The sequence below is a fragment of the Notechis scutatus genome, chromosome 4 (genome assembly GCF_049901735.1).
Source record: "Notechis scutatus isolate UNSWTSFEM ecotype Mainland chromosome 4, rNotScu1.2, whole genome shotgun sequence".
NCBI classification, from domain to species: Eukaryota; Metazoa; Chordata; class Lepidosauria; order Squamata; family Elapidae; genus Notechis; species Notechis scutatus.
The window spans coordinates 115,734,258-115,749,830 of NC_142012.1; the positions used below are offsets into that span (position 1 = coordinate 115,734,258).

The 15,573-nt window shown below is 35.2% G+C and overlaps 1 protein-coding gene across 3 annotated transcripts in view; it reads right to left on the reverse strand.

Annotated features, from left to right (window-relative positions):
• Window positions 1–15,573, reverse strand: part of VWA2 (von Willebrand factor A domain containing 2) — a 40,379-nt gene that overhangs the window by 3,634 nt on the left and 21,172 nt on the right. For 2 of the 3 annotated variants that reach the window (XM_087964517.1, XM_026670331.2), the window contains 8 exons: window positions 11,618–11,727; window positions 7,800–7,994; window positions 6,704–6,837; window positions 5,102–5,234; window positions 4,653–4,708; window positions 3,280–3,387; window positions 1,583–2,161; window positions 89–640 (listed from right to left, as the gene is read on the reverse strand). In XM_087964517.1, coding sequence (XP_087820643.1) covers window positions 89–640; window positions 1,583–2,161; window positions 3,280–3,387; window positions 4,653–4,708; window positions 5,102–5,234; window positions 6,704–6,837; window positions 7,800–7,994; window positions 11,618–11,727 — 1,867 coding nt within the window. The remainder of the gene's footprint in view (window positions 1–88; window positions 641–1,582; window positions 2,162–3,279; window positions 3,388–4,652; window positions 4,709–5,101; window positions 5,235–6,703; window positions 6,838–7,799; window positions 7,995–11,617; window positions 11,728–15,573) is intronic. The other variant, XM_087964516.1, reaches the window with a different exon arrangement.

Consider the following 15,573-nt stretch of genomic DNA (forward strand, 5'->3'; position numbering starts at 1 on the left):
TTTGAAGCTGACTGAAAAAGAAGGTAAGTTATGAAAAAATGTTGCCGCAATTGTTGGCTATAAAACAGAAAATCAAAATATACCTTACCATCACACAATTTTTCCATGATAAAGTCTTCGTTGTATCTGAGATCTTCATAAGAAGAAATCCTCACCAGACTGTTAGAAGATCCTGCAATCTTCAACAATAAATCTATTTGTACATGTTCTGTCACAATGATAAGAAGTGATACATCATTACTGCGTAGCTGTTGGGCAGGGACTACAGCATCATCCACTCCAGCTCCACTTGTGAAGAGTACCACAATTTTTTTCACACCAGGCCTTGCTCCTTTTTGGACAACTGTGACATCATCATGAATATGAAGCAAGGCACTTCCAACTGAGGCAGAACCACCCATAAAGGGAGCTTGTTTGATGGCTTTCTGAAGAACTGAACTAGAAACATGTGCATCCAGTCCAAATACTGTTTGAGGCCCTTTACCAAAGACAACAAGGCTGATTTGGGTCACATCCCTATTGATGCCAAACTGGGAAGAGAGACTACTGACAAAGTTTTTCATCTGGGCAAAGTTAAACCTTCCAGCTGAAGCTGAGGAATCCAGGGCAAAGACCAAATCCAGGGGCTGAGATAGGCAGCCTGAGGAGGAAGAAGAAAACATCAACCTTTGAAGAATGTGGCTCATTCATGTGGATACCTACAAGTCTTATAAGACACAGTAAAGGGAATCACTTTTAAGTAAGGTTATATTGGCAGGAGAAGTCTTCCTCCGTGGGTTTTTCATTAAAATATTGTTTCCATTAGCAACACATGGAAAAGATGATTTCACTTCCTTCTGCAGCTGCAAATATGCACACAAATGACAAGGCTTTCTATAGGGGAATTTGGATACAAATATGGTTTTACTCATACAAACTTGGATTTCATCAATATTTAGGACTAGAGATTATGAATCTGGAGATTTAGTGATACCGGAGGGTGAGTTAGCAATAAAACAAAATGAAATCCATATCCTGTAATATCTCAAGTGTTGCATAAGGAAGAACTGAAACCTCAGTGAATTATGAAGCTTATTCAAAAACACCTGCTATCACCACCAATATGTAGCTTATATTAAGGTACTACTGGAATAAAAGGGGAAAAGGAAGACAGTGTATATCTCTCCGAACTCTTTGGAAAAACAGGGTGATAAATATACAGTAATAAAGAGAATTAACTAATTTTTTATTTCATTTTAAATCAAATTTCAATTTTAAAATAGTTAAACACAATTTAAATAGATCACTAATCAATAACTTTGGATACTAGAGAGACAAATCTAAGTTGGTCTATATGACCTCTGACTAACAACAGAGATTGAAATTAACAATAGCATCACATACACCTTTCAAATGGTTTAGGAAATGGCAACCTGTTTTTCATTTATTAATACAAGGTACATTAATGTGCTGTTTGCTCCCCTATTGTCTCTCTGTAATGAACTGAAATATATACAACATCCAGCAAGAACCTACGTGACACTGAACCAATAATAGTTATTGAAATAACAATTGATATAGTATCTTTATCTTGAATTCTTACCTTGGCTATCAATGCTACAGATTTTTCTCTGTAATTCAGTAATTTTATTGAGTAGATCTTGAGCGGTGGAGTAGATAATTGTCCGCTTTGGATTCCCTGTAATCTCAACCAGTTCGCTTCTTAAAAATTCACTGCCAATTGCAATGATAGAAATACCTTGTTTCCTACTGAACTTAGCTGCTTCTACCACTGAATCCTCAGCTTTTGAATCTGTGAGCAATACGACAACATGGGGAAGATCTTCAGGAACATCAACGAAGACTGGTGCATGTTTAAAGCCATGGTGTGTAATAAATTGTAAAGCTCTGCCGGTCAAAGTATTCCCTCCATTGAACTCCATGGAATCAATGAAATTCACCAGACTGAACATATCTCTGTAATCCCCAATTTGGGCAATCATCTTGACATCATTGCTATAATGGGCCAGGGCCACATTTCCTAGAGTTTCTGTATTCCACACTACATGGAGAAACCTTTTCAGGAAAGCTTTAAAATACAAGAAGCTTTCAAGAGTAGTATTAGAAGAACTATCCACCAAAAAAAGAACGTCCACACTGCATTCCAGATTTCTGTTTGGTGCTGTTTAACAAAATAAGCAAAAACTATTAGAAATCCAAAAAGAATGCAGAACAACAATCTTCTTAAATAGAGCATTGTACAATCTATAGCTATCACTAAGGTTTGATTTCAGGACTGTCATCTTTTAGTTACAGAAATGGTATAGGGTTTCCTGCTTAAGCAGCAAGTTGGGCTAGAAGATCTCTAAGGTCCCTTCCAGCTCTATTCTTATTGATTGATTCAAATATTTAATCACAAAATGTAATCTAAGAAGGTGCTAGAATGAACTAAGACTTACTTCATTGGCAAAATGTTAATAAATTATGTAGTGTGTGTGTGTGTGTGTGTGTGTGTGTGTGTGTGTGTGAGATGGGATTTCTTTGTTCAGCTGTTTATATAGGTTACCGGGTCATGAACCACAGATGATAGTAACATCTTCCAAAATTCAGTATAAATAAAAGCATTAGAATCAAAAAGGGAGACCCAAGCCTAGTTTGAAATTACAGACCAATCTCCTTATGCTGCGGTCACCTGTAAAGTCATGGAATCAATTATTAACCAATCCATCATCCTCCATTTAGAGACAAACAACCTACTCTCCAATAAACAATTTGGTTTCAGAAAAAAAAAAAACTTATGGTACCTGTACATCCTGATAACTTTTTATAAAATGTAATTTGTATATTTCATATTAATAATTGCCACTCTCATAATTCCTCTTTTATAATAAAGCATAAATTAAAAACATCACCCAAACAAAACCTAATTCTTATTAACAACAGAGGATCTGGATAAATGGTTCTATCCTGTACAAATATTGAAAGAGGAATAGTAGTTTTTGCTTGTTTGCTGAGAAAATTAATATCCTGGTATCCTGATTTGAAGGATGGTGGAATGATATGATACAATATATAAAATTATATGATATTTTATTTTGAGAAACATTCAGATATGGACATCACATATGCTAATTCTTAACGATAATGGTGATTTAAATCAAACTGCCTAATTCTTATCCCTTCTGCTTTTCTTTATTAAAGAACAAATAATGATAATCAGAGGATTTTTTTTTAGAAAACTGGCTGATGTTACCAACACATTAAAAACAAGATTCCAGTTCCTAAAATAAAACAACATACCACAGTTGGAATCTCCTCCAAATCCCACTGGGCAGACACAGTGGTAGCCTTCTAACCCCTGTTGAATGCAAGTGCCTCTGTTCTGGCAAGGGTGGGAATCACAAGGATCTAAATTCAGGACAACAGATATAAATGGAAGCTTATTACATTTTTTTTCTCTTTCAATAGCAAGCAGCATTGACCTCTAAAAAAGCAACATATTTCACAGTATATCTAATTAAAATCGATTACTCCATCACCCTCATTTTGTGCCTACCCAGTCAAAAAAAATAAATCAACAATTAAAGCCCTTAGAATCATGGAACTTTGTTCACCATGATTGTTTCCCTAGAGTCAAGATATTATAAAGAGGTAATAAATGAATACATGTCTTGATTCATGCAATTATTTTTATTCTAAGCATAATATAGTTCGGTTGTTAAAAGGGTAATTGAGGGTAGATGAATTTTCAAGATAAAAATTTGAATTTATTAATTTCTTCAGTATTAATATCTTATTGTATGATTTAGAAAAGCTCAAAGGAGAACATGTAATTCTTTTCATTATAACAGTAAAAATATGTATGTTCAGGCTTGAGTTGAAAGAACATAATTTATAGATTAATTAAGAACCTACTGCACAATTCATCTGAAACTGATTAATATTTCTCTATAATTAAAGGACAAATTTAAGAAAAGAAAGTAAGAATGAAAAGAAAGTAAAAATGAAAAATAACCATAAGGAAATAAAGTTATAAATGTTTAAAGTTTTCTTCATGGGGGATATTTTGGATCCCGTGGAGGAACACCACTGGCCAAATGGAATAAGAGTCTGTTTTTTATTGATGATTGATTTTCCTAGTGTCCTTGAATAGTTAACCTTGGGTCTTTGTAGTTTGGGGATTCTCTAGAACAGAGTTTCTCAATTGTGGAAACTTGAAAGTATGTGGACTTCAATACCAGATTTCCCTTTACTGATGAAAGAATTCTGGGAGTTGAAGTTCATATATCTTCAAGTTACCAGGTTGAGAAACACTGCTCTATAACAATATGCCAGACTAGAGGAAGGAAGAAATTTATGAAAATAATCTCTTTTCTTTGAGGGAAACATTCAAATCAGTGGTGGGATTCAAATTTTTTTACTACTGGTTCTGTGGGCATGGCTTGGTGGGCATGGCAGGGGAAGGATACTGTAAAATCTCCAGTCAGAGGTGGTATTTGCCGGTTCTCCGAACTACTCAAAAGTCAGAACTTGCTGAACACCACTTGCTGATTCAAATGTTGTTAATGGAAAAATACCTTGGATCTAATGTCTCTTAATAGATATTTTTCACTCTATAACTTTTATTTTGAAGCATCTACATATATTTTAGATTTTGGAGATCTGGATCTTACCTGAGCATATGGTTCGATAGCATGTAGATGGATATTTGATGAAAATGTTTCTCCAGCTTAATTAAAGAAGCCAAAATTAAAGAAAATGAAACTTGGATGAGTTTGTATTTGAAAATAGTGAAGCAATGTTATTGAATTTAATTAATTAAATTATTAACAATATACAGTAGTTCTGTATCCGATTTTTTTTAAAAAAATAGCATTCCCCAACTTTTAAATCTATATAGTTTCTGGAGAAAAAAGTGGAAAAGTGAAACAAAGTAGCATTTTTAAGAAGTGCAGATATTTAAATCTTCACAGTCTTCTAAAGCTATTCTAATCTGCACTTTATCTGCACACCACACACCCACACATTGTACTTGCCAGCTTTCTTCCTGCAAAGACTTGTGAAAGGCCACAGGTCAGAAAAGGAGAAGGAGGAGAAGGGGAGGAGGAAGGTGGTGACTTACTTGTAGAAAGGGCAGAGTGAAGTGCGTACAATATTGCTGCTTTGCGATCCTTTCCAACAGAAATAGTTTCCAACCAGTTCTTTTATTCGCTCAAGTGTTTTGTGTTCACAGGCATGAGATTCAGCTCTGCAACCTGGTACATGAGGCAAGAATTCAGAATCAGTATTAATTGTGTACGACTAGAAACTTAAGCATACCAAAATGGTGCAACAAAACTTGACCTTGCAGGGATAAATCAGGCTTAATAGCTTTCTTCTGTAATGAAGAACATCGGGTAACATCTTGGGAAATATGTTTGCCTGAATTTCTGGGGAGAAACTGCCAGTCAAAACAGGTAAGATTAGATTAGATGTCAGGTAGGCTGGGCTGATTTAAAGCATTTTTTAGTGTTTGATGATTGAGCACCTTGTTCCTTGGAAAGTTATTTCTCTGATCTGCAATTGATTAAACATTAATACAAGTTTAAATAAAGGAAAAGGATAGCTTTCTCCCTTTCTCTCTGTCATTATTGCCAGCATATTAAATGTACAGGAAAAATCATTCTGAAAACATTTCTATTTGCAGAGACCCACCTGTTGGCTACACAGGAAGCAACTGCAACCAGTACAGTATCTATACATGTTGCTATTTATGATATAGCAATGCATACCCTTTAAAAATTAACTTTCTAAAATATTTGTAATTATTTTTAATACCTGAATCTTAGAGATGAAAAGAATCATTTAAGCTTCTGAGTTCAATCTTCTGCTTAATAGAGGAATCCAAATTAAAGAATTAGCCTTAGTTTTACTTTAATTTATCCAGTAACTTAAACACATTCAATCAACTGGATTCCACTTTGAATAATTTATTCCAATGCAGAATGACTGTTACTGTTGATTCCCCCTTCTCCCCCAACATTCAACTAGAATCTACCTGCCTATAACTTGGATCCAATATTCCATATCCTGCACTCCAGAATTCAATTTTAATTCAGAGTACCCCTTTATTTTGCTAGGTTGCTGTTTGAATCTTTCTTAGATGCTAGAAAAGCTGCACAACATTTTTTTCCATCAAACAAAAAAAACATGAGAAGGTTGCAAAATATATAATAACATCATATGGAATCTACTCTTAACATTATTTGAATGATACCAGGCAATGAGGCAATAGAAAACAATAAAAAGCTCCCTTATCCCCTATCTACCAAAGAGTCATAAAATTAGTTTTATAGCCATTTAGAGTCTTCTGGAGGCTGGCCATACCAATTTGATTAAATTAAATCAACTTATATAGAAACAACAACTTTATGAAAAAATGGCACTGTGAAAACAGCTCTTAATTGAGAAATGAAAAACAAAGCAAAATAAAAACAGGTGATGAGTAAATAACAAACTAAACTGAGGATCCAGTTCTTGGTGCTCTCTTGTTTTCTTGCAAATGTTTCATTACCCAAACTAGATAACATTATCAGTGCTAGTATCTAGCACTGATAGTGTTCTATTATTTGGGTAAAGAAATGTCTGCAAGAAAATAACCACCCTCAGAGAGCATCAAGGAACCATCCTTTCAACCCTGAGCTACAAATAGTCTCCTTTGTTGTTTAAATTAAACTTAAAATACCCGGAAATGCAGCATTGCAGATATCAGAGATTGTAAGCGTGGTATAAAACCCATTGGAGGCATCATCAGTGTCTTCTGCAAACAGTGTATAGTGTTCTACTGGCTCACTTGCCAGTGCATACAATTCTTCCCACCTGCACAAAAGCAAAAACATTGTACATCCTTACACATACAAAGCTTCCTTGTACAGGACTGAATCATTAATCCTGCTTAACTTTTTTTTAATGAACGGCCTAAGACACTTCATTGAACAATATTATTTTTGTTATTTACAATAGACAAATATATACACTGGTTGCAACCCTTAGGCTACCTTCTTTTCCCAGTGATAAACTTCAGTTCACACCTAACACCTGTTCCTTTTCATTCTGGTATTTGTTCTGTCGTAGAAAAACTTTTTACCATACTATTCCATCTTCATGTAATCCTCAATTTAGAACCAGTATTGAAACTGGAGCTTCCATCACTAAGTAATGTAGTCATTAAATGAGTTGCACCTGATTTGATGCCTTGTTTTGCCAAGCGGATCACCGGGTGATTTGGCTTCCCCCATTGGCTTTGCTTGAAAGGTTGCAAATGGCAATCACTTGATCCCAGGACACTGCAACTCTTGTAAATATGTAGCAACTGGTACCTGTATGCCTGTATCGTGAACCCATGACTGCGGGGAATGCTGTGATGGTTGTAAGGTGAGGACCAATCACAAGTAACTTTTTTCAGTATCCTAGTAACCGCAAATGGTCGCTAAACAAATGGTCCTAAGTCAAGAATTCCCTCTAGAATTGCTTCTAAAATTTAGAATGAATTTTACCAGTTTCCCAACACTTCAGATTGAAATTCGTCAAGATTTATCTGGAGATGCTAAGGAATGCACTGGAATATTTGGTATGCTAAAAAGAAGTAATTAATGGCTGAGTTCTAGAAAACAACGCCCAATGTTGGTCTTCCAAACTCTTAACTGCAATAAGTTCTTACACAATGGATCCTCTTTCTGTTCTTGAAGGACGTGCCAAATCTTCTATCCACCGCAGGACTTCCCTTCAATTCCCTTTAACTATTAAGAGCAATGGCACCAGAACATCCCATGTCAAGTCACCTTGGAAAGTTGACTCCAATTGCAAACACTGCAATCCCCCTTTCTTTGATCTGCTGGGCTAAGGTTGACACGTTGTCCTGAGATCTCCCATCAGTTAAGATTATAAGGATTTGGGGAACTAATGAGTTCCTGCCTCCATGGAATCCTTGTTGAAGAATGTGTTTCAGAGCAAGTCCTGTTTCTTTTCGCCCACCTCTAAAAGCAAGAAAACAGAGCATTAGGAAAGCTTCAGGCACCCATTTTTGTTTTCTTAATTTCTGACAAATCCTTATTAATATCTGTATATGACAGAATTTTTTTTTCAAAAGTCAAGAGGAAATGAAATGTTTTATAACTATGGCATACAGATACGCACATTCAAATATTTTAAAGAGCTTGACAAAGTTAATGGTTCATTTTTTTATGGAAAAACAACTTCTCAGGATCTTTTTATTAAAAATATAACTTTCTTATGAAGATGGTACTTTAAGTTCCCTAATACCAAACAATATCATTTGGCTTATTTGTTAACCTTCATTGGATTAAAAATGCTACTACATTGGGAGTTACTATTAAGGAGTCAGAATTACTGTCAGGTTCTTGGTTCTAATTATTGTGAGAATTTGATTCTTTTTCCTATGTGTATTGGAATTAAAAAATTCAAGTTGGATGTTCATCTTCAGGAAAGATTGGATTTTGGAGAAACTATTAAAAATGGATGGTAAATTATTGCACAAGGGATGGTAGATTCCTCTCATTTAAAGATATTTTATTACTTTAACCAAAATACATTACTATCAAGTAAGATAAAGGAATGGAAGATAGTCAAGTAATATATATTTATCAAAGTCCATCAATAAATTGAATGCACTTAATTGGGTAATATGTCAAAATGAATGTAGGAATTTATTACAATCACGTCCTCATACATTATTTTAAATTTCCATGTTCAGATAATGACTGGGAAGCTGCTTATGATATATGTAACAAAGGGAAATTTTATTAAGAAAATAAAGCCATATTTTAGCAAATAAATAAAGCAAATATATCTTATTGTAATTGTCTTCACAGCAGTCAAGGTCTTTTGTATTATTTTGAAGAATAAAATGCAATTGTATAATCTGCAACATCTTTTTTCAATTTTTAATCTCCAGCCTTGCAATTCTACTTAAAATCTGAAAAAGCTTGATTACAATGCAAAGGGGGGAGGGAGAGAGAAAGAGAGAAAGAGAGAGAGAGAGATCTGTATAAATTATTAATTTAATATGATAATTAATAATCAGAATCTGTGAACATAGAAGTAAATTCACATAAACATAGATGTAAATTCTGTAACAGAAATGATAGGGACTTTTTTTGGTGTGGTAGGTTTGAACAGTTGTCAGATGATGTCATTTGTAAATCAGTTTCAGAAATGATTCTTTGGTAAATATGTATTTGGCCTTTGGTGCTTTTTTATACATTCCCTTTCAAATAAGATTTAAACTGCCCATTAAAGTTAATTTACTTCGAAATTTGAAGTATCTTTTGCCCTTTTGTCCAATATATTTACAGTAGATGTGTATGTGTTATTTACACTTTTACACAGCTCCCAGAAAACCATTTGGATTGTATCAGCTGATTATAAGTTTTTGGCAGCCATAAAGCTTTGTATTATTCTGCTTAACCAAAAGGGATCTAGACTGGCAAGAATAGGAGGGAAGACTGGAAATGCTAGATTCCCAAGGAACCAAAATAAAAAACAATTCACTGCAATTCAACAATTCAATTTCCATCATGCAGATCCATTTTTACACAAATAGATATGAATAAAATAAAATACTTGGATCTTTTACAAGCACTCTATATCCACAGAAAACTGCATCTTGTGCTATATCATAGTGACAAAATTAATTTAAGAATGTCAACAAAAAATAATCAAACTTTCTATTATGTCTTTTGAAAGGCAAGTTTAAATTGTCCTAGTGAGTTGTTTGATGGTGATGCTGATATGAAGTCAGAAAGCATCTGAGGTTCCTACTATTTGCTAATTCCAAAGGGAATTCTTTTATTAATTCTGCAATAGCATATGATGGACTAGTCATGACTTTGGATAGTCTCATCAACTTTTATTTGCTCCTCCTAGCATGTGTCTGTCCTTTCCAGAACAGTAACATATTGCATGTTGAATAAAGTGCAGGAATGATGCCAACAAATGTGTAAGAATGATCACAAATAGGGTCTCATACAAAAAAGATTATCAATAGAAGAACAGACAAGAGAGTTTCTCCAATATCCCTTATAAGAATGCAATCAGAGGCTATGCAGTTTGCAATTAAAATTAGAATAACATTTTAGCACTTTGGCCTTGATTGGAGTCTATGGAAAAATATATAAATCACTTTTATAACAAAGTGTTCTTCCTCATAGCTCAGAAATGACCCTGAATCTATACGATATTTATTTATTTTGAAAAAATGAAACTAATTCCATCCACCTTTTATTTCCCAGTGTATTCACATTTGGTCACACTTTTGCTTTATGGTGCCTAATGCTTTAATCTACACATTTTTCTCTCTATCATCTTGTAATTCTAAGTACTCTAAACGCCTGCCAAAATTGTCTTTGTACTCTTTTTTAAAGCTTTTCCTTTATTCTTTCTCTCTGCTGCTTTACTCTAAAGTTCCATGTCAGGAATGCATCAACAAAGCTGCAATGGCAGTCATGCTTTTCCTGGCCAGCTGCATTTTGTCAGTGGCCATCATTTTCCACCTGCCAAAGCCTAAACCCACTGAATAGTTGTGTTTAGAGTTACATTCTGTGATAAAATCCATATCTTAAAACAGTCCTCCACTAAATGATACATTGGAACTGTAATTCTGGGAAACTTAGTCCCAATCTATTTGGATAGAGAAAAGTTCTTTTATTCTTATTCTTCCAAGACCTGGTTTGAGATTTCTAGTTTTCAACCCAGTATATTTAGAGCTCATCAGATCAGGACATTATCTTAGAATATTATATATAAAAGGTTTGCTTATAGATAAATGAGCTAAAACTCTTTCTGATTTAGAAAACTCTTGGATTTTAAATTTACAAAGCTCTCAGGATATATTTTTTTCTATACCTGCATGTTAAATGTAACCATAAACAAGCTAATTAATACGCACACCCATGTTGTTAACATGCCATTGGAAAATTGCCTTACTGAATTGTTGGAAGCAACCATGGATATTGATACACATGAGCTGAGACAAAGAGACAATAGGATAGAATTGGATATAGTAGGTACACATACAATTTCAATGCAATTTCTACTGTTCTTTATCCTGTGATTGAAATGTGGCAACACTACAAATTAAAACCTCTCCTTTTAATTTATATAACAGAGTAAACAAAAACATGAGACATCATAGGAACATATAAAAATGATGAGCTCATTGGGTGATCTAGAGAAAGTAGCTAACACGGGCCCATCAGAAAAATGGAAATATTTATGGCTAATGATAAGTAGGACGCACGGCAGAGTCGTGTGGTATTGTGTTGAAAGTATTGTATTAAGACTAAGGACAGCCAGTGTCAGCCATAGAAACTAACAGGAAGATTTTGATATAAGTCGATAAGAGAAATTACAGACTTATTAATCATTTGATATAATTTTAAATGTTTGAGTAAACTTAGGGAGAATTCCATATGATATAACCGAATATCATTTTGCTTTGAAAGAACTTTCTTTTAAACAAAGGCTAGATGCCTCTTCAGCTACAATTCTTGACTGATATTATATGACCTTTGAGTTCACTTAATGCAATTATTTGATTCAATGATCCAGAGCAAGAGTCCAAATACAAAATCTATCTTACTTGAACACAATCTTCTTGAGTTGATCTTTTATCTCATGCTTGGTGAAATATGCATCCAATGAGAATTCCAAGCGAGGAGTGTTGCTGAATTGTATTGCTCCAACTCTAACCTGAAAAAGGTAAGATAAAGTTCAGGTGGTCTCAATATACTAAGCTATGGAAACTTAGAAATAAGAAGTTTAAATTTATTCTCTTTAGAATTTCCTTTGCTTCTGATACTTTCCTTTCCTTCTAATTAGAAGGCATGGGAAACAATCAGCAACATCTTCAAAGGAATAATATTCACAAGGGAAGAAGAAAATAACAACACAGTAGCCAGCAGAGGCAATGGTGGCAAATTGGAAACATGAGTGTATTGTAAAACCATCCAGACTAATCAAATGCTCCACTATCAAAGAAACAACCCAAACTCTCACAAAGAGAAGCTGTGTAAGAACACTGTTTAGCCAAGTACAAACACACTGCAGCAACCCTGAACATCACAAAAAGGAAGCAGATCATTTCTACAACATCTTCCAAAAAATGGATACCCATGTAATTTTATCAAGAGGTGCCTGACTGCTCAACTCAGTACAGCACAACCAATAAGGATTGCACTGCCATGCATCAAAAAAGTCTCAGATAAACTATTACAAGCACAAAGTATCATCATAGCACATAAATTAACTAAAATCCTCCTTTATAAACCAAAAGACTCAGAAGAAAAACATGAGTTATCTACAGCAGTGGTCCCCAACCACCGGGCCCCGGATCATTTTGTACCGGGCCGCCTATTTTGCTTGGGCACCGCCATCTTGTTTCGACGGCGCTTGAGAAAGTGCTTCCGGGTGAGTTTGTCGATCGTCGCTTGGAAGCGGCGTTTGGGTGCTGAAGGAATCCTCGTGCCTTAGTTTCATCGAAGGGGGGCAGCTTTGAACGAAGAGCCGTCCCGATGGCAGTGGAGTCTCGCGTTACTCAGGAGGAGATTAAGAAAGAGCCCGGTTTGCAAGCTTTCGGCGGTGGCAGGGATTCGCGACACCGCGCGATCCCTGCTGCGTTCGCCGCTGGTTCCCCGATCCGTTTGGATCTGGGGGTATAGCTGCCCCGTAGAGGCAGCTGAAGACAGGGGATCCGGAAGGGGTTTGGGGTGTCACAGACCCCTCCCCAGCCGGCTAAACCCCTTTTCCCGAGGCAGAGGAACGGCGGTCAGCAATGGCCGCCACGAAGAAATCTGCAGCCGGACAAGCAGGTGCAGGAGGGAGAAAGTTGGAATAGTGAAAGTTGCTTCTAGCCGGGACAAGACAAGAGAAAGTGACCTGGAAACTTGAAGGCTGCTAAGTATACATTGTCTCTAGTGAGAGTTACAAGCAGTGAATATTTTAAAAGAGAAAGTTTTTCTTTGTTCCACTCTCCTTCCTAAAGTGACAGCGGAGGGGAAAATCCTTTTGGCTGTGAGTGGGAAGGGAGAGGGGGAAAAATTGGAGCAAAATTTGAAAATAAGGAGAAGATTGCCTAGAATTTTAAAGAGTTATTAAACATCAATAAGACTTCCAAAAATATATTTGAAAAGGAACTTTGTGATTAAACTTTAACTCCAGAAAGAGAAAGTGAAGAAGAAGAAGGTATTTAAAAGAAACAGCCTGTTTGGATTGTTTGGTGATTTTGGAACTTTTGAGAATTATTTCTGATTAAAACATCTGGGTGGTTGTCTGGAAAAACTTTTTCTCTACACAATGGCATCACTTGTGGATGGATTGAAACTTGTATATCAAAAATATGAAAAAGAAAAGCAAGAAGGGAAAGATGGTCTTGGCACTATTTTTCAATTTTTAGAAATGGCGGTTTATACTTATGTGAAGCAGAATGAACAACAGGATGAAGGGGACAAAGAAGAAGCCATCTTTGATGAACAAATGACTTTGGTGGGAGAAGGGAAAAGGAAAGAGAAAAAGGAAAAGAGGACTCTAAGACCTGGAAAAACAACTCAAAAAGAGAAGAATAAGGTGAAAAAGGGACATTATGTTAGGAAACAACAGAAAGGGGGAAAACAGAATAAAAGGGAGGTGGAGAGACAAGGGGTTAAAGAGGACAAGGAGAAGAAGAAGCAAGGGAGAAAGGAAGGGATGAGAAGCCCTAATGGTGGGGAGCAAGATGTTAAGAAGCAAAAGTTTTTTAGAGATAATGGATAAACTTTATTGATAAAGGGATTCTAGAAAGTTAATAATTTTTGGAAAGCATAACTGTTCCCACAAAGGCATGATATTTAATTGAAATGGATAAAATGTTTAAGATATAAATGATTGTTAATATTAATGATCAGACTATGGTATATTAGCGAAAATTTTTGTGAAATGAGAGATTTGAAGTAGAAGAAGGAGGAACATTGTAATGAAATAATGAGCTATAATATGTGATGTGGGGGAATAACTATGGAAAATACGGCTCCCATAAAAGTATGTGATTTAATTGAAAAGTAATGTGTTAAACGCTTAAGATAGAAATGAATATCAATATTAATGAATAGATTTGTATCATTTTCGATAACATAGTATAATTCTAGAATGTACCAGACAGAATCCCAATGTAAGTTATGTGTTTTATATTAAGTATTATAAATATAGGGAGAGAGATAAAGGCATCATACTCCATATAGTGTACAGGAGAAGTTTTTCTTCTTTTTAAAGAAGAAAAATAAATGGATGACTGGAAATAGAACAGACAAAGAATAATAAATATTATGATCTGAATTGAGAGGAGATAAATAAAATAAAATTGAGAAAATTTAAAAAAGAGGAAAAGTTATATAGAAAATTGAAAATGTTAATAAGATATGAAATGGTATATAAAAGAAAAATGAATTTGAATTTGTGTCTGTACCAAGAGTTATAACCCGGGACTAAGCAACTTTCAGAAAAGAGATTTTTTATGTTTTGTGCTTTTGTGTATTTATGTATTGTATGTCTTGAAGAATTAATAAAACTTGTTTTTTTTTTTTTAAAAAAAAAGAAAGAGCCCGAAAAGCCCATTGACCGTGAGAAGGTACAAAGGAGGAGTGGCGGGGAGAAGCGGGGGACAGCTGGCTGGCCAGTTGCTCAGCTCGCCTTGCCTTGGTCATGCGTGCTGATGCCGGTACCGGTCCGTGGATCATTTTGTGATGCCGGTACTGGGCCGTGGTACAAAAAAGGTTGGGGGCCACTGATCTACAGCACACAGTGTATAGGCTGTAACAGTCATTATGTTGGAGAAATAGGCAGAAAACTAACAGAGCATATCCAGGAACACCAACTAGCCGTCAGAAGGCATGATGAAAACTCCTTAAGTGTACAACACATGAGGAGATTTAATCACAGTTTCAACTGGACAACTGTGAGCATCCTATATCAAGTTAAAGCCCCAAACGCTAGTGAATTCCTGGAAGTCTGCCTTTCAGACAAATCAACTACCAACATCTACATACCATTCAAAACAGGCAAGCAAAAGTTAAAAGCTAAAAGACCACAACACCTATTTGCCAGCAATCAACACTCAGATAAGGAAAGATTGACGCCAAATTAAACTAGACCCAAATCAAGCAGCAAACAATATCTCAATCAAGGAACTACCAAACAATCAAACAGTAAATAGCAGTCTAATCAAGAAACCAAGAATACTTTCACCAACAATATCAGGGCAAACCACTATAAACAGAGAGCAAACCCCACCCCCTTTTTGCACTGATGATATTACATAGTTGGGTAATGAAATGTCTGCAAGAAAACGACAAGTTCAGAGAACACTGACAACCCAACATTTATATTATTAAGGTGATCCAGAAGCTTCTGAAGTTGAGTGGCATTAACAAATGCAATAAAAATTAAAAATAAATTTTATTTTTTAAAAAAATGTATGCCCCACCTATCTAAATGGAGAATAATATAAAAATATCATATCACCCCCAATACAATAAAATAGAGACAGAAGGAATGAAACATTTCAGA